Source organism: Apteryx mantelli, chromosome 2 (genome assembly GCF_036417845.1).
Source record: "Apteryx mantelli isolate bAptMan1 chromosome 2, bAptMan1.hap1, whole genome shotgun sequence".
Lineage (NCBI taxonomy): Eukaryota > Metazoa > Chordata > Aves > Apterygiformes > Apterygidae > Apteryx > Apteryx mantelli.
In genome coordinates, this window is record NC_089979.1 from 65,128,621 (window position 1) to 65,153,477 (window position 24,857).

A 24,857-nucleotide genomic window follows, 5' to 3' on the forward strand; every position below is an offset into this window, starting at 1 on the left:
GGACGGGCGACAGAAACCCTGCAGACGAGGAGCCACCCCGCCTGCCACACGGGTGCCGCCACCGCCTCGGCGCAGCCGCTGCCAGGGGCCGCCCCGCCTCTTCTCTTTGCTTTCAAAGAGAAGTTTCAGCCCTTCCGCCCGAGGTAAAAGCCTTGGCGGCGCCGCACCGCGCCGGCGCCCTCACGCCGCAGGCCCCGGCCGCAGCAGGCCGAGCTCCCCCCCCAAGCAGGGCGCGGCAGGGCGGCGCCGGCGCCGGGAGCCCCCGCACCGCGCATGCCCCGGCAGCCGCGCGCCCCCGAGGACCCCGCGGTCCCCGGATGTAGCGAGGCCTCCCCCCCACCTGAGGTATGCACGCCCACGAAGCCTCCCTTCCCCCCCCTCCGCGCGCATGCGCAGCATCCGCACCACCACCGCCCCTCGCGACCTCTTTCGCGCTGCCGTTCCTCCCCCCCCCCGCCCCGGCCGCGTTCGCGAGGCGCGCGCACTGCGCCTGCGCCGCCTGGCCTTGCCATGAGTGCGCCTCTGCCCCGCTCCCCCCCGGCCTCCCCCCCGCGGGCCTAGGTGCGCCTGCGCCAGCCCCCGCCTCGCGGAGCTGAGCCGCTCGCGGTCTGTGTATAGGGCCGGGTGCGCTCGTTCCTCCCCGCCCCCTCGCTCCCTTTGCCAACCGCCTCTTCCTCCGCCGTTGCCAAGTGTGTGTGTGTGTGTGTGTGTGTGCGCGCGCGCGCGTTCGGGGGGGTGGGGGGAGGGAGGGGGCAGCCATGCCGAGGGGGCGGCCTCCCAAACTCAGCAGGGAGACTAGCAAGGCCGACGCCGAGTCAGGTAACGAGCGCGGCCGGGCGAGCGCGATACGCGCCCTGGGGTGGAAGCCGGTCTCCGCGAGGCAGGCGAGAAGCCTCCGCGGGCCGCGCATATAGTCCCCGGATATGGTGGAGGGAGGCCGGGTCTATTGTGTGAGTGTATAGGCGAGAGGGCGGAGGGGAGGGGAGGGAGCCTGGCCCGGCCCTGCGGAATGATACGGCGCGGGCAGCTCCGCGGCCCCACACGGCGCGGCGGCCCGGGGACGGGCGGCCGCCGCTGCTGGAGGAGCCGGTCGGCCCGCCAAGCCCGGCGGCCTGCCCGGAGCCGCCCGCCGCCCTCCCCCTCCCCGGCAGCGGCGGCGGCCGTTACAGTGCCCCTTCCCCCACGGCCGGGGGGAGCCGGGCGCGACGCGGCGGTTGCCGCCGCTCGCTCCCCCCGCGCGGGGCAGGGGCGGGCGCGAGGCTGGCTGCGGGGGAGAGCTGCTGGGGAAGGGGTTGGCGGCCCGGGCCGGCGGCCTTGCCTTCCTCTTCCGCCCGGGAGCTGTGGCTCGGGACCTGCGAGCGCCGGTACCGGCGCCGCGCTGGCCGGTGAGGGGCAGGAGGAAGAGCCCGGCCGCGCTCGCGGCAGGCAGCACAGGAAGGTTTTCCAATCCTTCCGCTTCTCCTTTCCTTCCCCCCGCACTCCTCCCCCAGGCGAAATTCATAGCAGCTTCAAATAAATAACGATAAGCGAATGAAAATAAGATTCAACTTTTCTGTCAAATTGCAAAGGAAGCCTTTCATTTTTTGAGGCTTTAAAAGCCACCTTTCTAGTGATTTTCTTTGTGAACGTATGTTGAAAGAAGAACTGCCTTTCCCAAGCACGTACTAGTCTGTCTTGCACCCTCATGGGTTTTTTTGTTCTTTGCGTTTCAGTGTCACTGATGACTAGTGAATATTTCAGAACAGACTTGGTTTGATGGGCTTGTGGGTTTTTTTGACACTAATTTTTAGCTAGTGAGTTTTATGGATCTTTTGTGTAGTTCATTCCTGCTGATGTTACCAGGGATCTATTAGTTGTATGTAAATAAAGCCCACAAACTGCAAAAACACTGTTTCAGGTAGATCTGCAACCATCTTCAATGATTTCTCTTTAAGCACATGCGTGTAGGAGTAAATTTTTTTCCAAATAGAAGGGGGAGAGATTTTACAAAACATCCTTCAAATACCATGGTTATTTCAGTCCTGAAAAGTCAGTTAATTAATATTTGCAATATATATTTAGAATGTCTGGTTTTTTGAATGCTTGCAGATGAGCTCTGACTCTTTGAGAGGAATGTGTAGGTGAACCTTCTGTGTCTGGAATACTTTTTGCAGAATTGAAATGTGCTGGCATTCAAAAAAAAAAATTGCTGTACTATAACATGAGTGATGGGAAGTTTGGTAAAATGTTTTCTCCCATATGGAAATCTGTGGACCACAAGCTCCAACCAGAAGATTATATTCTTTTGTTTTGTTGGAGGAGTTGATCTTGGCTTTTTAACACTATAAGAATATAAGAAGGACCCAAAGAACTTTGGCTACTGTCAGTTTTGGAAGCTGAGATTTTTTTTTTCTTTGAAGTTCTTTTTAACTGAAATGTTTACTTCATTCGCTAATATTTCTTATAAGGATAGCATTTGATATGCAGTTAAGTCCCTGTTACAATGGCATTATATATGAATAAGAAAAAGATCAAGACTACGATACAAGCTATCCAAAACAAGTGCCTAGTAGCTGTGTCCACTTTGTTCTTGGTTGGACCTTGATCTCAGACCCTTCTGGCTGAAGGGGATTACTGTGAGTTGATGTCTAATTCTCACATATTTTGCATTTTTCATGTATTTAACTTTTTTTTTTCAAAGAAAATTGCTGATTTATTAATCAAATTATTTCATAGAGGGAGTTTGATTCCAGATAAGCAGTCCAGAATTACAGGGTCTGGGACTATTACGCAGGGGATTCAGAGACTTCCATGGTCCACAACTGTAAGGACTCCATCCCACATGGGCAAATATTGTGGGTTCTGGAGTCTTTGGTTGTAGAGGGTTGAGCAGCTTGGGAAAATGGCAGAGTCAGCAATTGTCAAGATTCATATTCTTGTCCACAGTCACACACGGCTGGAAGGAAGTCGTGAATGAAGAAGCTCTGGTTGAGCAGGACAACTTGCATTTGGGGCAGTTGTGTTTCTAGTATGTTTAGCTCTTTGCCCTATTCAGTGCAGGCTGATGGACTGGAAAACTGATCATGGGATTTTGATGCTCCTTGATTTTTGCACTGGCTACTTAGCAATGGTCCTATTGGTTATATATCTCATTTTGTACAGATGTGCAACAGATTCTTGGCTCTTGCTCTTCTGAAAAATTCAGGATGTAACCGTGAATATATATGAAGCAAGAAAAATACATTAGAAAAAGTGCTACTCCATGTAGATGTAGATTTTTTTTTTTTAAAGAAAAAAAAGTACAAGCAGCTGTTAACACATAAATGGTATTAACAAACTAATAACACGTTAGCACAGGTTCTCACAGGTTCTCCTGGCATAGCCTCTAAATTGAGAAAAAAGCTGCAGAAGAATTGCTCGTGTGTGTGGCCTCAGAGTTTCTAGTGGCTGCTGTACTTCCAAATAACCATCACGACAGTATTTGAACTGTCAGAAATGCAGGCCATGCAAATTTTCTGTAGTTGGTTGTGTGCCATTGCCAAAATTCATTTGAGAACCACTGGCTGAGGAGCAATTCTGTTTCTGTAGGAGTCTCTCTGTAAGACACTAGAGGGCGATTTCCACTCTTACTGTGCAGTTAAGGTGGCACAAAGAATGCATTCAGGGGAACATTTATTGTATTCTATTTATTTTGGAATATGCTTTTTTTTTAATGTTCCTTTGTTGAATATATTTCTTCTTCAGATTTAAGATTGGTTATCTTAGTGATTTTTTTGGGGGGTTATAATCCCCAAATGGTTATGTTTCCTTTCAGTTTTACTTACTGGCTTTGCATAAGATACTCATTGTATACTTTAAGATGTTAGCATGATAGAGATGCTCATTTTAATTATTTTTGGAGGTTGCGAGAAGAGATACCTGAAACTTGGGGAGGGAGGGGGGATCTTAAAACACGCAAGTGTTTGGGAAGATGCCAATATGATTTTGCATTAAGAAAAGTTTTAAAAAATACAGTAGGTCTCATGTTGTGAAGATGTTGTTTTGTATGTCTTTTTATGTTTTAATTAGAATTTAGTAACAAACACTTGCTATTAAGCTGAAATTTAAATAAATACCAGACATTTATTGTTCAGTTAGATACTGAATGAAAAGGAAGTGAAGACATTTGTTATAGATCAAAGATAATATCTTGAGTGCTTATGGTTATTTTATTAGTCATCTTAGTGAACAAGGCTTTATGCTTTATATAGGTCTGTGGGTGGTGGTTTCTTGAAAACTTGATGCTTTGTCACCTCTTCTTTCTGCTAATCTGTGAGAGTTTTCATCTTTCCCCAATTCAGGTGTAGTTGTTTCTGTGAGTTGGTAGTTACTGTTCACTATTTCTGTCATTATTTGAGGTGTAGGAGAAACACTTTGAGGATTCTATTACTGTTCTTGCACCCTCAGTCTTTTTCTTCTCCTGAATCTTCCTTACCCAGAATGAAAGTCTTTTCTGTTTGTCCCAGTATGGTTTGTCACGGTTTGAATAGCAGCAACATGAAATTAGCATTTTTTGACTTTCACTGCTGTCTGACAGTTTCCACTTAGCAGGAGAGGAAGTGGCTATTTTTTTAGGAAGTCTTTGACCAGCAAAGTGAAATATTTGCAAAATGTACTGAACTGTTTTTTAAGCCTGGAGTGTATAGCCCGTATTTAAATCCAAAGACTGCTTTCACAGAGGCTTAAACTTAATTCCATGATGAGCATATTTAAAACTGAGTATTTTGTGCCTTCACAGGGCATGAATTTTAACAGAACTCCCCGACTGAAGGATGGTGAATACACAAAGTTAAGAAATGTTATTGTGCAATGTAGCTTTAACTCAGCCTTCACAGAGCTGCCTGTATTCTGTTTGGTGTCTGCTTGTCCTCTGGCATCAGTGAGGGTATGGATTTATTGCATTAGGGGAAAGTCAGTTTTGAGGCTTTACTCTTCAATTTGATGTTATTGGCCAGTTCAAAATGCATTTTTCTTCGGTTTATATCAATTCAGTGAAGACTTACGTAGGTTATTTTAGTAGTTGTACATTAAGGTCTTTATGTGTTGAGCTCTGATTTATAGATGAAAGTAAAAATAGGTAAGTGATGTCTTGTAGATAAGAATGAAGGGGTTGTGGTACTGTGTGTGGTACTACTGTGGTCTGTGATGTGGGCTTAATTTTGTGTGTAGGATAGCTATAGGTAATTCCCATTTAAACCATACAGGAGGGTCACCCTGCTCAAACTTTTGCCTTAGAAAAGAGAATCTTTAGGCTTTAACAGTGATACTTTTGTTCTGTCATCTCAGTGTTCTACAGTAACTGCAGGATCCAAGTATGTGCATGGGCTGTATATTGTGTGTCTGCTAAGAGTCATTAGACTTAGATCACATTGGTGTTTTTTTAATTCCATATTAATTCTGCACTATGCTTGGCATGTCTGTGTCTTCTTCCCCGTAATTTAAGTGGTTACATAACTTGTTAAATTCTGGATATGTGATAACTTCAGTCCTTGTTCAATCTCTTCTCTGTATCTTTCTGCTCATTGCGAGTCCTCATTACTTTGTCCCCTATTACAGTCACACCCTTCATATTTCATTAATTCCTATGCATTTAGTGTTTGCAAATATAATTATATTTCTGTTTGAGACCTCTCTTGTCTCTTTCTTTAGAATTATTCTGCTGTAGCTTGGTTGTGTTCTCTGTCAGGAAAAGGGAAGGACATCAAGCAAATTTAGTTCATCCTTAAATTCCTACCAAGGATATAGGTAAGGATCAGGGTCTCAAGCATATGAGACATTTAAATCATGTGAAAATAAACAGTTGAAAAGTGCATGCTGGTTAACTTGGTGTATTCATATACAGCTGTTGAAAAAGCTTAATGCCTTTTTTGGAATAAAAACAATATTTGTCTGAATGTCGGATGAAGCCATCAGAGTTGGCTGAGGATATGTCTCTTTTCTGTTATCTGATGCTCCTGAAGCAAAATGTCTGTATTGGTAGTACTTAAATCCCAGACTGACTGCTGACCAAAGAATAATAATCCCACTTTTTTTAATATTAGCAAATTTTAATTAATGTGCGGATTTTGGTCCAGTATGTGGAACGTGAGTCTCTTTCCCACTTACCCCATTAGCGGAGATGAGAAATAGCTATTGACTGTTTTGTTTTTTTTTTTTTTTTAGTGCTGAGTTAGGTTTAGAATAATCTGAATTTTTATCAGTAAAGAACAAAGCAAAATGTTTGAATGATTCATTATTATCTGTGTTTCATGATTTCTGATGTAGTATGAGGAAACATCATAAATATCAGCATCCCTGTTTTGTTCTGTTGTCCTACCACTTTCTTTCTGCTCATAAGTTACCAAATAGATTTTGATAGGGTCAGATCCTCATGGTGTCCCTAGACTTGTCAGCTGCCATTTAGCTTCAGTGACAGCTCTTCATCTGTGAATTCCTTGAGCTTGAATGGGTGTTTTATGCGGGGTGTTCTCTCAGTCTGCTGCTGCTAAGCTATCAGAGCTCTAATAAGACTGTGCTGCGTTTACAGCTGAATGATTCCATCTGTGCCTTGCACAGAGAGGATTGCATACTGCCATGAAGCACAGTGCTGCTTACATAAGGAAGAAATGGTTAGGAGTGCAGGCCCTGTTGCTCTAGTTCTGTCTTCCTCCTTCCACATTGCCATCAGTGGCTTATAGCAGAGAGCACCTCCTTGCTGACTCAAATCATGAGGTAGATTTTTCAGAAGGCTGTATTACAAAAACCTATAGCTCAGTTGACCCAAAGTTTGATTGCTAACACTGTTAGGCACAATAAGTTTCAAGAGAACTTGAAGGTTGTGACATTAAGAGTATTTGAATAAGTCTGTATTTGAATTGGAATTTTATTATCTTTGATATGTACTTGGCAAGGTTTTTTTTGGTACTTTTTGGTGTCCTTTCTTCTCCTATTGCACTTTGGACAAACTGCAAGAAACAGACAAAATGTTCCTTTGACAGTACATAATGAGTTAAGTGCTCCCATTTTAGTTTAATTGTATTGATACTTGACTGTCTCTCTCAAGCTGTGATGAATAGTGTTGATTTATGTTGCCACTGGCAAAGGTTAAAATCACAAAACCCAGAAAATTACAGTAGCTTTTGCACTGTTTCTTCACAGTTAATGAATGCAGTGTTTTAAACTTTGCAACTGTTCAGTGAGGTTTATTATTTATAGTAGGGTGCAGACCCGAAAGAATAGCTTGTTTTTCAGGAGATTTGTTAGTCTAAAATTTACTTTGCGGTGTGTGTGTGTTTTGTACATTTATAGTCATCAATAAATAATTTCTCTCTATTCTCTAAGAAAATGTAACATTTTCATGTGTTTTTTGTTGAAGCTGTATGCTGAATAAATTAATGTCTTCTCTAAATAGAAACATAACTTTTAGTTCTGTGTTGTTGACTTGAATGACACCATTACCTCTGTTAACAGACAGTAGACTTGTGTTTTTATCAGGACAGATTATATCTAAAGATAGATAGATTGTTTAGTCTGTGTACCCAGTCAATATTTACATTTTTCTGGGAGCCTGTGTACCAAATCGGCTATTTATGATAAAGTTGCTCATCTGATAAATGATGAATTGAGATGATGAAGTAGGTTGTTATTTATGTCAATATTTTAATTTTGTTTCCCTTTGGTAAACAGGGAATGTTTTGATGTCACTGAGGTTTTCTGATTTTTTTTTTTTTTTTAATGAACAGATTTGATTAATTCATTTAGAAGTATAGGATCTGTATCCCATTGCTAACTTTCTGAATTAGTATTGTCTTCATGTGTTCGGGTATTCAAAAATATTGGTGTTTAAGATGGGTTTAGTATTTTGCAGTATTTAACTTGCTTCAGCTTGCTTTGTGGTTCAAGCCGATGCATTTAAAAGCATTGTTTCTCTGAAATAAGTAAAGAAAATCATGCAACTAGGTTTCATTGCTGGATTTCCCAGAACTTTGGTAATGTAAGTTGTTACTTTGGCTTGCTATGATATACAGATATTGGTATAAATAGTGTCTTCATCTGATTATTAATTTTTCTAACAATAAAAGTCTGTCAAACTTATTTCATTGTTATAGATAAGTGATTTTAAGACTGGTTCAAATCATATTTAATGAGGTTGTGAAGCCTAACTGAAAAGTTCAAATATATTTCAATTGTTTGTTATTTTTATTATTGACAGTGTCTTTTCTGTTTTTCTGTTGTTCCAGTTCTAAATACAACATGACATTTATGTCCTTGTGGTTACTAATTTCTTGATTTCATCAGGGTATTCTGAATATTCTCCTTGTTACTGGAAGAATAAAATAAAAACTCAGTTCTTGCATATTATATAATAAGGAGCTTTGGAACTCTCAGAAATATCCTGTATTTGGTAGGTAATAAAGGACCGACTTACAGTTGAGCAAGTATATAATGAGAAAAAAGATTATCATAATTTCATCTTTCCTTTAACTAGTTCAAACAAAATATTAATGAAGAAATGGATTCACATTTCAGTTTTTATCTGCATTAGATCTCAATCCTGTCCTTTGAGTGAAATTGAAGGAGTTGAACTCTTAAAGTTCTGTAGGTCCAAATTGAGCCATTCGTACCAGCTGTATGTACTTAGAGCAGTTTTAAGCCTGAAGATCCTTTGAAGATTCTGGAATCTAACCTAAATTTATTTGCTGTGCCCTAAGACCTTGAGATTCATTTCGGCAATGTGAGTCTTCTGCCAAGCAACCCTCTCCTTCAGGCTAGAGTGTATGGTCCAGTTGCTGATCTCTAGGATCCAATCCTGACTCCCCAAACTTCTCTCTTTTGCTCTCCAGGACACTATGAAAGATATGAATAAAAAAGCTTAGGATTTGACTTTGCATAGAGTTACAAAGTTTCTTTCTTTCTTTTTTTTTTTTTTTGAAAGATGATATAAGATGTAAGCAACTAATTTTCTAAACACATGCGCTCTACCTCTTCTTCCTTGGAGCCTGAGTGCATTTAGGAAGGCAGAAAGGCAGGCAGGCAGCTCAGGGTTTACAGTCGCTCATGAACTAGTCTTGAGAAACTCCTGACACTGTGATACAGGGGTATGATATGCTCAACTGCTAATTTACCAAAGCTTAGGCTGTTTCTTCAGTCTTTCCTATGAAATATTTTAAGATTGTGCTTTTGTTACCCTTTCCTATTTATCTTGGTGGTAGTCATTTTTCTACTCACTATTTCCTTTTTACTTTTGAACAAAAAGTGAAGTGCTCCTTCTCATATATCTCCTTTGAAGCATCACAAGGATTTTTCATTAATATATAATTCCTTTTAAGTCTTGTTTGAATTACGTAAGAAAATTTACAGTCTATAGATTAATCAATTTTGTGGTTGATATAGATACACATCTTGATGAAAATCCTATAGAAATTTTACTGACAAATAAGTGAGCATCTTGGTAATCTTATTCAGATGTTAGTGAACACTTCGCTTTTTCTGTGTTTAAAATTGTAGGAGAGATATTACCACCTTCGATTATTTCAAAGTCATATTTTTGCAAGCTGGGTTGCTTAGGCATCATTTTCATGTGTTGTCTGGTGTCTTTGATCTTGAGAGTGAATGTTTAAAGGTGCTAATCTCCCTGGTTTGTGAAGAAAGTTTAAAGGCCTTTTTAAAGTCATGATTTGTATCATATTTCAGTTGTCAATTTAGAGTGAGAGGTCAGGCCTTGATAGGGTTGAACAGTTGCTCCTTTTTCCAGGGGAGAGGAAAGCTTCTTGCATTAAGTTTTCATATAGTCCGACTATTGGAGTAGATTTTTCTTTCCCTTCTCCTTTTCATGTCATGCTAATATTTATATAAACTGATTTTTGTGCACTTTATTCTACTCAGAATATTTATCAGAGAAACACTTGAATGACCATTTATTGTAATTAAAGATGTGCTTTTTAGCTTTCGAAGAATTGTGACCGTTTCAGGGAAGGAAAAAATAGTGTCTGCGCATACCACGAATTTACAGCTGAGAGTTCTTTAAAGGATGCAGTAGGTTTAAGTTTATACATGTTAAAGATTTGTGATGCCCAGCAAATTATTTCCTCTCTAACAGAAGGATGCCTAACTAAATTTTGCAAAGCAAAAGTTAATCAGGACTTGGATAGTCCAGAAATGAGAAGTGTAAGTCCTTATAAGATTGTTTTCAATTTTGATTTTTCACCCCCAAAATCTTCTCCTGGAATATTTCCTAGAGCTTCTTCAACTACAAGCTTTTTAGATTTATTTTGAGAGTCTTCGTGGAAAGCAAAAAGGTGATCAGGACATAAGCTGCTGCCCTTTTTAAGTGATGTTTTGAATGAGACTAGACTTTAAGGTAGATCTAGTATTGAGCAGGAATACTATATGAATATGAATCTTTGGGTTTCCTCAGAGGGAAAAGGAGAGTGCTGTAAACTATTAGATGTGTTGCAGTTTCTTTTGCAAAATTCTTATGAATGTGGTCAGAATACTGACTTTTCCAAGAGGAAATCATCACCCCTTGCGTAGCTAGATAATTAAATCAATGTTTTCTTTTCTTCTGTGTTGTTGATATATTTTGTTCTATTGTGGTGATGGTAAAAACTGAATTCTGTGTTTTTTGATGTAGTCTTCAATCTGAAGCATGAGTCAACTGATTTTTATTGTTATTTTATTAATACTGCATTGAAGGATCTTACATTTTTTAACCCTCTCCTGGCAATTTTTTTCTTAAAGGTTGTCTTAAATAAAATTAATTTTCTTAATAGTACGGTATCTTCTCAAATGTAAAATGTGTTTATATTTTTTGGAACCTGTGATTTTCAATTTCTATTTTCTGGATAATCTGAAAAGTATTCAAGATATAAGGAGAATATTAACAGGACCTACTTCAGCCATTTGAGCAATAGGATATAGAAGGTTCCAATTTGTTTATCAGAAGTCGTATGACCGTGTTCAGAGCAAGAAAACTGCATGGGGTTAGTTTCGGTCTGTAAAAATCCTGTTTTCCATTGAATGCATGTGTGCAGAGTTTGACTGGCAGTTGATTGTCTCTCTCTCAGCTAGCTGAACCATTGGTCTTGGTTTTACAACTGTAAAGGTAGCTGATGAGGGTTTTACATTGCCAGAAGTAGAGGAAAGAAAAGATGCCTAAATTAGTCTTCTAAAAAAAAAAAGAGTGGAAGTAGAGAGAAAACCTGCGTAGTCAGAACTGCTGACTATGTTGTATTAAAATGTTTTTTAGAAACACATAATGCAAAGTTATTAAAAGTAACTTCCATGCTTAGTGTATTTGGCAGCATTTTATATTGTTGCAAACTGGATGGGATATTTATGAAATGGAGAAATAAATGATTTTAAATTACTAGGAAAAGGTGTTTATTCATCTCCTAACTAACTGACAGTTACAGAGGTGGATATATTCCTTAAATAGCAGGTCAGTTGAAGCAGAAATGTGCTCTTCTTTTATGCCAGAGATCTTCAAGATCCAGTGAAGTCAGAATCTTGTACACATCAAAATCTTACAAGAGTCAGAATAGTTTCTGCTTCAAAGAATTCTTGTTCTTATAATAAATTATAAGTAAATGAAATAAAACATTTTACAAAATCTTTTGATGCTTATTTTGTAGATGGTGTTCTGACACTGAATATAGAGAACAATAACTTTCCCTACCAATTACCTAACTTCCATAAGTGTGAGATCTGTTTACTGTCTTTTCCAAAAGAGACCCAGTTCCAGCGCCATATGAGGGATCATGAGCAAAATGACAAGGTATGAATTTTAGTAGGTATAAACTTAGAAAAGAATTTTAGTAGGTATAAACTTAGAAAATACCAATGTATATTGATATTTTCGTATACTGACAAGTAAAGCTGATACAAGTGTTTTAATACTGGAAATCATATTCAAGGTTTTCTTTAATCATGTCACTGATGATTACCACTTCGGGACTTCAGAGTGTGGAGAGAAACCACACTTTGGTAGAATTTAGTTAAAAACTTGTCTCCAGTTCAGTAATTTTTAGTTGTAGTGTAGCAGTTTTCTTTGCTTTATAATGTTCAAATAGATAAGAAAATGTATGGTTTCTTTTTAAATGAATTTGTAAACTGATTCTGCACATTAGCAATAAAAAGAAAATAATGTTTGTATTGATTAACTGGACTCAGCTGATCTCTTACAGTTATTTTCAATAAAGTCAAGGTATGTAGTCTAGTATATTTTTATTCAGTAGACTAATTCATCACTTCAGTTGCTTACAAGTCTAGTTTGGGAAAGAATGGGGGAAATACAACTTTGTGATTAAGACTCTGCTGACTTATTAAATGGAGTTTTTGCCACCGGTTTAATATGTAATTTGAAGCATTTTATTTAATTTTTGTTCCTTGGTTTCTATTTTACAAAGCTAAAACTACCTTAAATATGATGGAAAAATAATTTTAGTAGTGTTTGAGGTAGTGATAGGTATATATTAAATCTTACAAAATGCAATAATTTTGAGAAGTTAATCCATAAATATGAAGAGCTACTGTACAAGTTTCATGTTGTAAAGATGATAACATTAACTCCCCCACCTTTTGTTTTAATTTGAAATCATGCTTCCTAGTATTCCACACTCATGTAAGAACTATCATATGTAAAAGATAAGAAGCTCTTTAACAATGAAAACTGGTTGTGCAGATACCAAGCAAAGAGCAGGTAATCCTAGCATAAACTAAGATTGCAATTCTCGGAGGGCTCTTCACTTTGCTGGTTGGATTCTTAATTGAGCCTAAGGAGAGTTTAGTATCTCAGTTAATGTAGATAATGTATTACTGGCTCTTCCAGTAACTCATTCTTCTCTCCTGCTACTTTCATGCTCCTCAGAACAGTCTCAATTTCTGAGTATCCTTTTTCTTTAGTTCCCTTGTCCTCTTTACCCAAATGATCTTGAAATACTGTATGAATGTTTTCAGTAATGAGACCTGAAGAAGAGAAAATAATTAAGACTGTTTGGTATATTCTTAGGTATATTCTTAGGCATCGTTATTGGATGTTGGTACTTGAATTACTTTCTTTAAAATTTTGATTTGTATGCTTGCAAGTGTTGCCAATAACATATGTAGCTTATGGGAAGATTGAATTTTGTCTTTATCTTTGCTATTTTCACAAACAGCCTCACCGATGTGACCAGTGTCCAATGTCATTCAATGTTGAATTCAACTTGACACTTCATAAATGTACCCACAATGGTGAAGATCCTACATGTCCTGTGTGCAACAAGAAATTCTCCAGAGTAGCTAGTCTGAAAGCTCATATAATGCTACATGAGAAAGAAGAGGTAATTCATTAAGCTTGATAATTCAGTTTGTAAAAGGATGAACATGTTGTGGTTCTTATACTTAATCTGCAGCTGTATGCTTTGGATTGCAAGGTTGAGTAAAGGAAGCACAGAATTTATAAAGGAGAACATATTTTAATAATACTAGCTATAATGGACATACCACATATAAGACTTTCCGGTCCAGGCCTGCTCTTACTAACACAGAGGATCTTTGCATATTTGAAGGTTTTAATAAATCATGACTGATAAATATACTGTAAATAAAATTAAATTACCTGAAAATTGGGCTGTCTTTTAACTCTTTACAAATATTTTTATTTTGGAACAGTTTCTGTAGTTTCATGTACTTCAAGAAGCCCATGTGTAGTAGTCAGGGTGGTCATTTGTTGACAGCAGAGGTCACTTTAGAAAATTCCTGTTCTTAGTGGTCTTGTCTGTATTTGATTTGTATATTCTGATTACTGCTGAGGCCCTTTCACCATCTATTTCCTGCATCTTTAAGCTGTTTCTGTTATCTAGAAAAAAAACCCTCTTTTTTCTTTTTCTTTTTTGGTAGCAGTCATTTCAACTGAGTGGACTGCCCATTCCTTTTCCCTCCTCCAGTCTTATTTTCCATTTTGATAAGTTATTGGTTACATTCTCAACAAACAGTTAATACATGTTACTATTTCTGAGACTTTGTTGTAGTCTTTACTCCAGTTACCAGAGTTGATTGTACTGCCCAAAATACAAAGTTTTACATACAAAATACAAACAATTATTATCTCTTCCTCCTTTGAAAGCTTTTGAAAATTGCATTCTGCATTGGAGAATTGGAGCTGAATCACTGCCAAAATTCTAATCGTAAAGATTGTACGGTTCTCCATATCGACTGCAGACAGCTTACAGCAGCTTTGACCAGTGAGCTTGGGAAGATCTTTAATCCTGGTATCAGTTCACATTTTATCAAGTGCACAACAGAGCTAACATGGGAGGATTTAAGTACAATTGTGTTGGGTGTTAATGTATCTATAATGGGGCACAGGTTAATGGATGCTGATTGAGGGGAGTATTTTTTGGATTGCTAAAAAGATCAAAGTAAGGAAATTGATGGTCAAGAAAGATGCCTAAGAGTGCTTTTTAGAATTCATTTGTATCACTAAGTGATTTTGCATCCAACTCAGCTGCTGATTATTTTGATGGTTTATGCAGATGTCAGAAGAATAAGTTATATATAGGTGGTATTTGGTTACAAGTAACTTTAAGTAGTAATAAATTGGTTTGAAATAAATTAGAATGTCAGTGAAAGAAACAGTATTTACAGACTAAGAAACCTCAATCTGTGCTGTGTACCTACAAACTGTAAATGGTATTAATTCAGAGAAAATTTGAAGCCAAAGGAAATAGTAGAGTTGATGTCTGATGAACACATTTTCTATAAATGTGGTAGGCTAGGGGTGGACCATGAGCAGATCAAGAGCTTATGGGTAAGGATTAAGGGGCAGACTAACATGGGTGGCACTGTTGTGGGTGTTTGCTACAGGCCAGCTGATCAGGAAGAGGAAGTAGATGAGGCCTTCTAGACAGCTAGAAGTAGCCTTACAATCCCAGGCCCTGGTTCTCAGGGGGGACTTTAACCACCCTGGTATCTGCTGGAAGAACAACACAACAAGGCACAAACAATCCAGAAGGTTCTTGGAGAGCACTGATGATAACTTTCTGACCTAGGCGATAGAGGAGCCAATGAGAAGTGCACTGCTGGACCTTGTACTGGCAAATAAGGAAGGACCGGTTGGAGATGTGAAGGTTGGGAGCAGCCTTGGGCTGCAGTGACATGAGATGGTGGAATTCAGGATCCTGCAAGGAGAAAGCAGGGGAAAGAGCAGGATCATAACCCTGGACTTCAGGAGAGCAAACTTTGGCCTCTTCAGGGACCTGCTTGGGAGAATTCCATGGGATTGGGCCCTAGAAGGAAGAGGGGTCCAAGAGAGCTGGTTAATATTCAAGGATCACCTCCTCCAAGCTCAAGAACGGTGCATCCCAATGAGCAAGAAGCTGAGAAGAGGGGGCAGGAGACCAGCATGGATGAACAAGGGGCTCCTGGCAAAACTCAAACAGAAGGAAGTGTACAAAAGGTGGAAGCAAGGACAGGCCACTTGGGAGGAATACAGGAATGTTGTTCGACTGTGCAGGAATGGGACTAGGAAGGCCAAGGCCCATTTGGAGTTTAATCTGGCAAGGGATGTCAAGGACAGCAAGAAGGACTTCACAGCAAGAAGGACTTCTTCAAATACATCATTAACAAAAGGAAGACTAGGGAAAATGTGGGCCCAGTGCTGAATGGGGCAGGGGACCTGGTGACAAAGGCTACAGAGAAGGCAGAGTTACTGAATGCCGCCTTTGTTTCAGTCTTTACTGTTAAGACTGGCCCTCAGCAATCCCAGACCCTGGAGGCAAGAGAGAAAGTCTGGAGAAAGGGAGACTTTCCCTTGTTGGAGGAGAATCGAGCTAGAGATCACTTAAGCAGACTGGACATCCACAAGTCCATTCGCTTTGATGGGATGTACCCACGAGTGCTGAGGGAGCTGGCGGATGACATTGCTAGGCCACTCTCGATTGTTTTTGAAAGGTCATGGTGATCAGGAGAGGTGCCTGAAGACTGGAAGAAAGCAAATGTTGCTCCAGTCTTCAAAAAGGGCAAGAAGGAGGACCCAGGGGACTACAGGCCAGTCAGCCTCACCTCCATCCCTGGAAAGTTGATGGAGCAGCTCATCCTGGGGGCCATCTCCGAGCTCATGAAGGATAAGAAGGTGATCAGGAGCAGTCAGCATGGATTCACCAAGGGAAAATCATACTTAACCAATCTGATAGCCTTCTCTGATGGAATGACTGGCTGGGTAGATGAGGGGAGAGCAGTGGATGTTGTCTACCTTGACTTCAGCAAGGCTTTTGACACTGTCTCCCATAACATCCTCATAGACAAGCTCAGGAAGTGTCATTTAGATGAGTGGATGGTGAGGTGGATTGAGAACTAGCTGAATGGCAGAGCTCAGAGGGTTGTGATCAGTGGCACAGAGTCTAGTTGGAGGCCTGTAGCTAGCGGTGTCCCCCAGGGATGAATACTGGGTCCAGTCTTGTTCAACTTATTCATCAGTGACCTGGATGAAGGCACAGAGTGCGCCCTCAGCAAGTTTGCTGACGATACAAAACTGGGAGGAGTGGCCGATACACCAGAGGGCTGTGCTGGCATTCAGAGAGACCTGGACAGGCTGGAGAGGTGGGCGGAGAGGAACCTCATGAAGTTCAACAAGGGCAAGTGCAGGGTCCTGCACCTGGGGAGGAATAACCCCAGTCACCAGTACAGGTTGGGGGTTGACCGGCTGGAAAGCAGCTCTGCGGAGAAGGACCTGGGAGTGCTGGTGGACACCAAGTTAAGCATGAGGCAGCAATGTGCCCTTGTGGCCAAGAAGGCCAATGGTATCCTGGGGTGCATCAGGAAGAGTGTTGCGAGCAGGTCGAGGGAGGTGATCCTCCCCCTCTACTCAGCCCTGGTGAGGCCACATCTAGAGTACTGCGTCCAGTTCTGGGCTCCCCAGTACAAGAGGGATGTGTCACTACTGGAGCAAGTCCAGCGAAGGGCTACAAAGATGATTAGGGGACTGGAGCATCTCTCTTATGAGGAAAGGCTGAGAGAGCTGGGCCTGTTTAGCCTGGAGAAGAGAAGACTGAGAGGAGATCTTATTAATGTGTACAGATATCTGAAGGGAGGGTGTCAAGAGGATGGGGCCAGGCTCTTTTCAGTGGTGCCTAGCGACAGGTCAAGAGGCAATGGGCACAAAGTGAAACACAGGCAGTTCCGTCTGAACACGAGGAAACTTCTTTATTGTGAGGATAACATAGCACTGGCACAGGTTGCCCAGAGAGGTTGTGGAGTCTTCATCCTTGGAGATACTCAAAAGCCATCTGGAGGCGATCCTGTGCAACGTGCTCTAGGTGACCCTGCTTGAGCAGGGGAGTTGGACTAGATGATCTCCAGAGGTCCCTTCTTACCTCAACCATTCTGTGATTCTGTGATAAATAATCAATTCTTTTTTTATTGTTGTTTTACTGATGCCGTGAAAATATTCACATGAAGTTTCAGTCTCCTGTGTAGAAAATGAAAGGCAGGGTGCATACTGTTTCTTACTACTTCCACAGTTCCAAAGAAGTTATTTGTGGATTTCAATTTGAATCTACTTCTCTAGCAGGTGAAATATTTAATACCCTCACTTTTATATAAGGAAATTCTAACGAAAATTCACGGCTAATATGCTTAAGGGAGACTTTTTTTACTCTTCTGTATCTTTGTATCTTATTTTCATCAATGCACATTACTCCTCAACTTAAAACTCCATTTGCAGCTTAAAAATTAAACTTATAAAAACATCAGCACCTTTCAGTTGCTAATGAATACATTCATGTATCATAATTGTGATAAAATGGAGGTGATCATAACAAGGATTAATTCACAGAGGATTACAGGAATGACTTTCCCAGTGGTTATACACAGGGCCTATAGGAGAGCTACCATTTGAACTTGAAACATAAGGTCTTGACCATAGCAGTGGTTGTCACTCAGCAGTTTTTCTGAATGTGCAATGTAAGAATTGCAGTTAGCAGTGGCATACATTCTTCTTCCTGCTTGCTGTCACTTTCTTCCTGTTAGAATAGTTGAAAACCTGAAAACAGAGTAGATATGTGCTCACTTTGGGAACATAAGTAGTAGTGAGGAGGCTACTGCACAAAGCTGGTTTGTTTTGATGATTGTGGTCTGATTTTGTGCTGCATCAGTCAGCTTTATCTACATATGAGAGCAGAAGGGCAGTAACAAGCAACTAGTGTTGCTGGTTTCTTAATCTCTGCAGTTAGCTTTAGGAGAGCATGTCTGTCTGTGCTGAAATAGAAGTTTTGATGATTGCTCCCGTGAGATGTACCAAAAGGAATTTTCTGAACCCTTTAAATCTAGCTTGTGAGAGGCTTTTCTCCTCAAGTTCTTTGGTGTTTTCTGTGTGACAAACTGGTGTAATGAAGAACAAAAAATCCCCCACACTTGAAATTCCTCACTTTCAAGTAACTTTCTTAAACTAGTCCTACCTTTTTAATTTTTTAGCAAGTCGCAAAGAATGTGTCTTGTGTAAATATGCCCAGTCTTGTAGAGGATTCCTGTTTCTCTCCACTTCCACTAAATGACAGTTGCATCCAGTGTAATTTTTTGCCCTGGCGAGACAGGAATGCTAAATACAAACTGAATATTTATTGCATTAAAATTGTTGATATATCTTCCCTCTCCAGTAGCATGAGCTTTTGTTGGAATTTAGGAAAACCTTTATGTATTGAGCAAGTTGAAACTGATGTGTTTGGTGGATGTAAAGTACAATTACAGTTATTCAAATATAATGAACATTACAAAAGAGATAGGACAAGGTATTTTGTTTGTCCTGTCTTGTAATTCAGAAGCAGTGGGCTTTGAAAAATCACTAATTAAAATAATCTTTTACAGATGTTAGGAGTCATTGATACTAAAGAGAGGAAGATCATGGGTTTAAAAGGATTCCTACAGATATAGGATGTGATAAAACAAAGATAGTGAATATGGGCAGAATTAGATGAGTAAAGCCTTATAAAATTAACTTCTGAAGTATGGAATTTTAAGTCTTACATAGCAGTGCGTAGGCAGCCCTGTTGCTGTGAGGGTTAGAAGGTGGGTTTAACCATAGTCAGGTTATCAATGTGTAACCACTGATTCTGTGACACCCCCCCACCCCCAGTCTGGTACTGCCTACTGCAGAGGTAAGCTATTGGGCTTGATCTATTGTTTTTTTGTACAGCTGTTCTATTTTACCATGTTCTTGTCTTGCTGCATTGAATTCTAAAATAATGAATAAAAATACATATACTTTAGCTGTCTGAAATGCTTCCTGAACCATTCTTTTGTTCATGAAGTTGCTTAATAGGACGTGTGCTAAGAGAACATAACTTCATAGATGTATGCGTCTGAAAGATGCTGAGAAGGGAGTGACACACAGTTTGTATCTGGAGGGCCATGTGCTTGGTGTGGCATGCATTATAAGTTTTTCTTCAGATAATTGTTCCCCGCTTGTACAAAAGGATCATTATAAAGCAACTTTGAATAAGACCTTTCTTCAATAAGAAGTATTCTTATTCAGATGTGAAAGTAGAAAAAAAAGTAGTTTTATTGTCCCACATTATAACTTAATTCCAATACTTATAATCTTTAGGTTAAACCTAAGAAGTCATTTTGAGATAGTATTTCATTAGAATACTCATCTTCAGATTTTAAAATTTTGGGGTTGGAAAGGTTTTCTGGTAGCATTACAGAATCTTTGGTTTTTTTCCAGACTTAGGGAACAAATTTATTGTCAAGCAATTTAAAAATAGCACTGCATATCTGCTCCTTTTTGTTTAAACACTCTTATCAACACCTTTTATTTAAATGAACACTTTTTTTGCGTTGTTGATCATTCAAGGAGAAGAACAGAGAAACAGTTTCCATTTGCAGTGATAATAAACACAATTATTGTAAAATTAAATGGGGCCAAAACTGTCTGCAGCTGCTTGCTTACACCAGTAAGGAACATGTAACAGAAGTATTGCTAAAGAGATGGTGAACATTTTTGACATTTATTCTTAATCCTGTGCTTTGATTCTTGTAGAGACGCTGTGAGAAATAAAATTAATGGTTTGAAAAGCAAAGAAAAGTCAAATAAATGTATTACTTTGAGCTTTTTTTGAAACACTAATTCACTTTGATTCCTCCTCTGAATTTCAGAGAAACACCAATGCTTTTGCATTAAACATTGCAAGTATAATTTCCATGCTAAATGGCATGGAATACTGATTTAACTGGAAAGTGGCATGTTTCACCCTGCTGTAAAATTAATGGGTTTAAATGTTATCTGTCAGAAATATTGTATGTCCCTACTTATTTCTGTCTTCTTGTATGTGGAGATAGCTTGAGATAAGTTGGTAGTAACTGTGGTAGAATTTCTGCTAAAGAATAAGCAGTGATTTGTATAGTTTTAACTAATAAATTACAATTCAGATCCTGAATCTAAAATTATAATGTTTTTGGTTAGAAAATGTTGGAGGGTTTTTTGTTTGTTTTGTTTGTTTGTTTTCAAAAATGTTTATGTAGACTGTAATCTAAAGGCAATAAGGTAAGTTTCCATGTGTATTTTGAAATAGTCTAGCAAGGAAATAGGGAGTGGTGATGATGGTGCTGAAGCATTTGTTTTTGCTGCTGTAAGAATTTCTTCAGAATTCAGTTTTAGTGGATTTCTTAAAAGATAAGCATGCACTTATTATTGTTCATGATTTATATTAGGGACACACAAACTTGTTTCGCTTTTAAACTTTTATTGCTGCTTGCTTCCAGCTGCCCATGTTCATAGAAGGATACATTCATCTATTTGAGCAAAGCTTGTGAATATGTGCTGCTGTTTGTGAATATTTTTTAAAAAATCAGTCTCTATTATCTCTTTCAGAATCTTATCTGTTCAGAGTGTGGAGATGAATTTACTTTACAGAGTCAGCTGTCCATACACATGGAAGAACATCGTCAAGAGTTGGCTGGCAGTAGAATCCACAGCTGCAAATCTTGCAAAAAGGAATTTGAAACTTCCTCACAGCTAAAGGAGCATATGAAAACTCACTTTAAAATAAGGTGACAGTTACTGGATTTTAACAAAACGAGCAGATGTTACTTTTATGGTGAGAGCTAGGGAAAGCAGGAGTAGCTTTTCCTGTCAACAGAATACCTTGATCTGTGCAGATCATTTCCTTTCTTTAATACGGTGTTAAGAAATGGCTTTTTTTAAATTCCTTGTTGAAGTAGGTGGTGATTTTTTGAGATCCATTTTTGCTGTTTTTAGTATTTAGGGACCCATAATAAGCATAGTTCCATCTACTAGCTATTTCTAAATATAGGTTAAGTCTTTTCTGATACAGATTGCTTTTGAAGTGTGTTTATGTGTGATTTTTAGTGACTAATGTAAATACATTGAGACAAATGTATATTAATTTTACATAGGCATTACTTTAATTGGAAAAATCCTAATGCATAGTTTCTGCAATGAAATAAGTTATTCCTTGCAATTTCCTTCATTTCTTTTCTTTCTTTCTTTTTTTTTTTAATTTCTTGCGAACAGTCCTCATCACAACCTGCCCTGAGTTTGTTGTAAATCTGAAAAAGCATAAAATCAAGGGAAAAGAGGCCTAATAGTTCACTTCTTTCTTTTGGTGAATATTTGTTCTGTCCTTTTTTTCAGCTGTCTAGCTTACTTTACTTTTAAGAAGGTGAGAATTATTTTAAGTTAGAAGAAATAAAAAATTGTTTCTATTGATTTAGTTTACACCTTAGGAAAATGTAAGATTTTGACAGATGACTTGTTTTTTTAACCTTTACTCTGTTTCTACAAACAACAGAGGGGAACAATATATATTTAAAAGTGAGAAATATCAGATACTTCCTTTTCTTTATGTAAGCAGATGATGGATATTGGGAGGTCTTAATAGTTATGTTCCAGGAGGTTCCAAAAGGAATTGTTGCAGCTTTCCATTTGCAAACTGAAAATTGAGGGTTTGAAGTATGAAGTTATATTTTGTTTGTATTGACTTACATAAATATATAATATTACACAGCATAATAGTTCTTGTGAATACCTCCTGTGTAAATTAGGATGAATAAGTGAAGAATAGATGAGTGAATATAATATGATGGCAGTGATTTTGAGAGATTACTATGCATGGTACGTTTTGTTCAAAGTGTGCAAGATGTGAATGAGATCTAAGTCTAGTTCTGTGTTTCATTTGCTGTACTTTTGTTAAAAATGTCCAAGATTGAAAAGGCTTTTTCAGCAAGGAAGAAAAAAGAATTTGACATGGTATTAATCTTTGGTGGGAAGGGATGCTCGATGACAGAATAGGAGAAAATATCATTTGTGCAACCTTAATTTTATGCTGCATATAATTCACAGATTGTTTCTTTAAGAACGGCTTTTCTGACTTTGCAGAAGAGAGCAAAGCTCCATCATTTGTTTATCCTTAGTTTCCTATACATGGATTATTCTTTGATCCAAAGCTTCCTTGTTTGAGATTTACCTTGTTTATCAATCTGAAGGAATTGCACTTTGGTTTGATAGAGATCTCTGAGGACTATAACACCGGCCAAAATATTCAGGTGTAGAAGTGTTGCATTAGCATTCAAGAAACTACTGTCCGTAGCTGTTCTTTACTGTCATTTACCAACAGTACCAAGACAACTTGTATAAATTAAATTAATGAGCCAGGTTAATGAATTGCGTGAGTATTCCTACTTTCCCTAATCTTAAAGCTAATATTGCTCAGATCTGTGTTTCAGTTTTCTTAAATGTCCAAAGTAGAAATGATTTTGGAAGGAAAAACATGGAAATTCTGATTTTTGATTTAACATAATTGTCTCATATTGTTTATATGAATTAGTGAAAAGTTAATATTTTATTTAGCTGTTTGAATGTGTAGAGTATGTTTATTTAAAGAATATAAATCAGTAGTTAAAAATACTATTTATGATTTCTGCTTTTCATCGTAAAAGAAGCTTCAAAAAATTATTTTAGTGTTTAAAATTACAGAAAGCTTTCCTCCCTTAAGTTGTTTCAGGAAGTAGTTGTACTTTTCCTCCCCAACAGATCTCTTCTGTCTCCTAAAACATTTGAATGGAAAATTGTTATAGGAATTATAATTTAAATTTAGTGTCTATCCTTTATTAGTAAGATAATTGTCAGTGTAACTATGCATGATGAAATATTTTAGATTTAATGCAGTGGTCTAATCTTGAAGGAGTATCTCCACAGTTGTCTCCAAATTGGTTATGATAACATTTCCATAGCAAGGTGTCACACCTAACAGTTCAATCAGATGTCATTTCTCATCAGAGTGTGTGTTCTGACAGTCAGACTGGTCTAGATCTGCCTTGAGATGGAAACTAGAAGCTCTAAAATCCATGCTATTCTCTCCACTGCTGTTTAGTCTTCAGTGGATTTTGCTCTGGATACTTTAGTAAATTTTAGCAGATGTAATTAATATTCAAAAGTAAAAATATTACCCAAATTCTATGGTCACTCCTCTGCTTCTGCAAGATTATGCAGAGTTTAAAAATGTACATACAATTTGTTTGAAATAATCAGAGGGGAGAATGTGCTATCCTTTAAATAGGCCCTAAATATATGCATTCTTCCAGTGTAGAAAGATTTATCATTTGAGTAAAAGTTTAATGACTTTGTGGCTTTTGCACATACTCTTAATTTTCTGCAATTTATTATTATTATTATTATACCACCCTGAGTATGAAGGTGGTGGTATATTTTGCATACCTGCTCCACGTTAGTTAACTCCTGCTTCTCAGTTGCATAGAAAATACCAGGTATTTAAATTTATGTAATTTCTGTTAGTGTTTAATCAATACTGACAAACTGAATTATTGTATAGTTGTAAATATTCAGGCACTTTAGAAAATATGTGTAGTGTTATAGATACCATATTGGTTTGCCCACTACCTGTTTGTTGCAGCTGCTTTAGCTGAATTGTTGTAAAGGCTTGTAAGATCTTCTAGGTTTAGGTTTTGTTTTTTGTTTTTTTTTTTCCAGCATAAACTCAGTTATGTTGTTTTTCCGCATTCAGCAGTCATTGTAACTAACTAGGTTTATTTGTGGAGAAATGAATTATGAGGGTTTATATAATCAGTTATCATGACTTTGTGGAGCGTATAATTTGTATTTGTGGGTTGGTGGTGAATATTTAGGGTGTTAAATGCTAAACCTGTTCTTGTTAGATTGCAGAGAATGTAATTGCGTCCTAATTCATGAGATACTCAAATTCTAATTAAGAAAAAAGATCTTGCTATGTTGAAGCAAAAGAAAACAATTCCAAAATTCCCACCAGAATGGTAATTGTGAAGTCACTCTATACATGAATTTACAGTAAAAATGTCTCTGGAAAACCTCTGAGATGTATCAGGTTTATTATCGAAATAATTGTAAAATCATTGGTGGTTGTTGTGCAGGTGGATTTGAAAAAGACTGACAACTGTTACCGTTGCCCTTTTCATATCAGTAGAAGAAAACTTACTGATATAGCTGATACTGCACATTGTCACCAAATTTAACCTGTATGTTAAAAATGGTGTAGTAAAATAAGCTTCTTCTAAATAATCTGTTTAATATGGGGATTAAGGTATCTTTATTTATTTATTTTTTAATTTATTGCCAGGGTGTCAAATACAAGATCTTATAACAGAAACATTGACAGAAGTGGGTTTACCTATTCATGTCCGCACTGTGGAAAAACTTTCCAAAAACCAAGTCAGTTAACTCGACATGTTAGAATACATACAGGTAAGACGAAGTAATTATTTTAGATTGCAGTTGTTTTTACAAAATTCAATTACTTTTGAAATACTAAATACTTTTCTGTGTTAAGACTTGAAGCAATAGTTTGGCAAATTATATGCTGTTACCTGTT

At 38.5% G+C, this 24,857-nt stretch overlaps 1 protein-coding gene across 1 annotated transcript in view; it reads left to right on the forward strand.

The window, feature by feature from the left end:
- The first annotated feature begins 758 nt into the window (after window positions 1–758).
- ZNF236 (zinc finger protein 236) overlaps window positions 759–24,857 on the forward strand; it is a 90,228-nt gene continuing 66,129 nt past the window's right edge. The window contains exons 1-5 of the mRNA XM_067292159.1: window positions 759–819; window positions 11,631–11,773; window positions 13,155–13,319; window positions 20,846–21,024; window positions 24,606–24,730. Coding sequence (XP_067148260.1) covers window positions 759–819; window positions 11,631–11,773; window positions 13,155–13,319; window positions 20,846–21,024; window positions 24,606–24,730 — 673 coding nt within the window. The remainder of the gene's footprint in view (window positions 820–11,630; window positions 11,774–13,154; window positions 13,320–20,845; window positions 21,025–24,605; window positions 24,731–24,857) is intronic.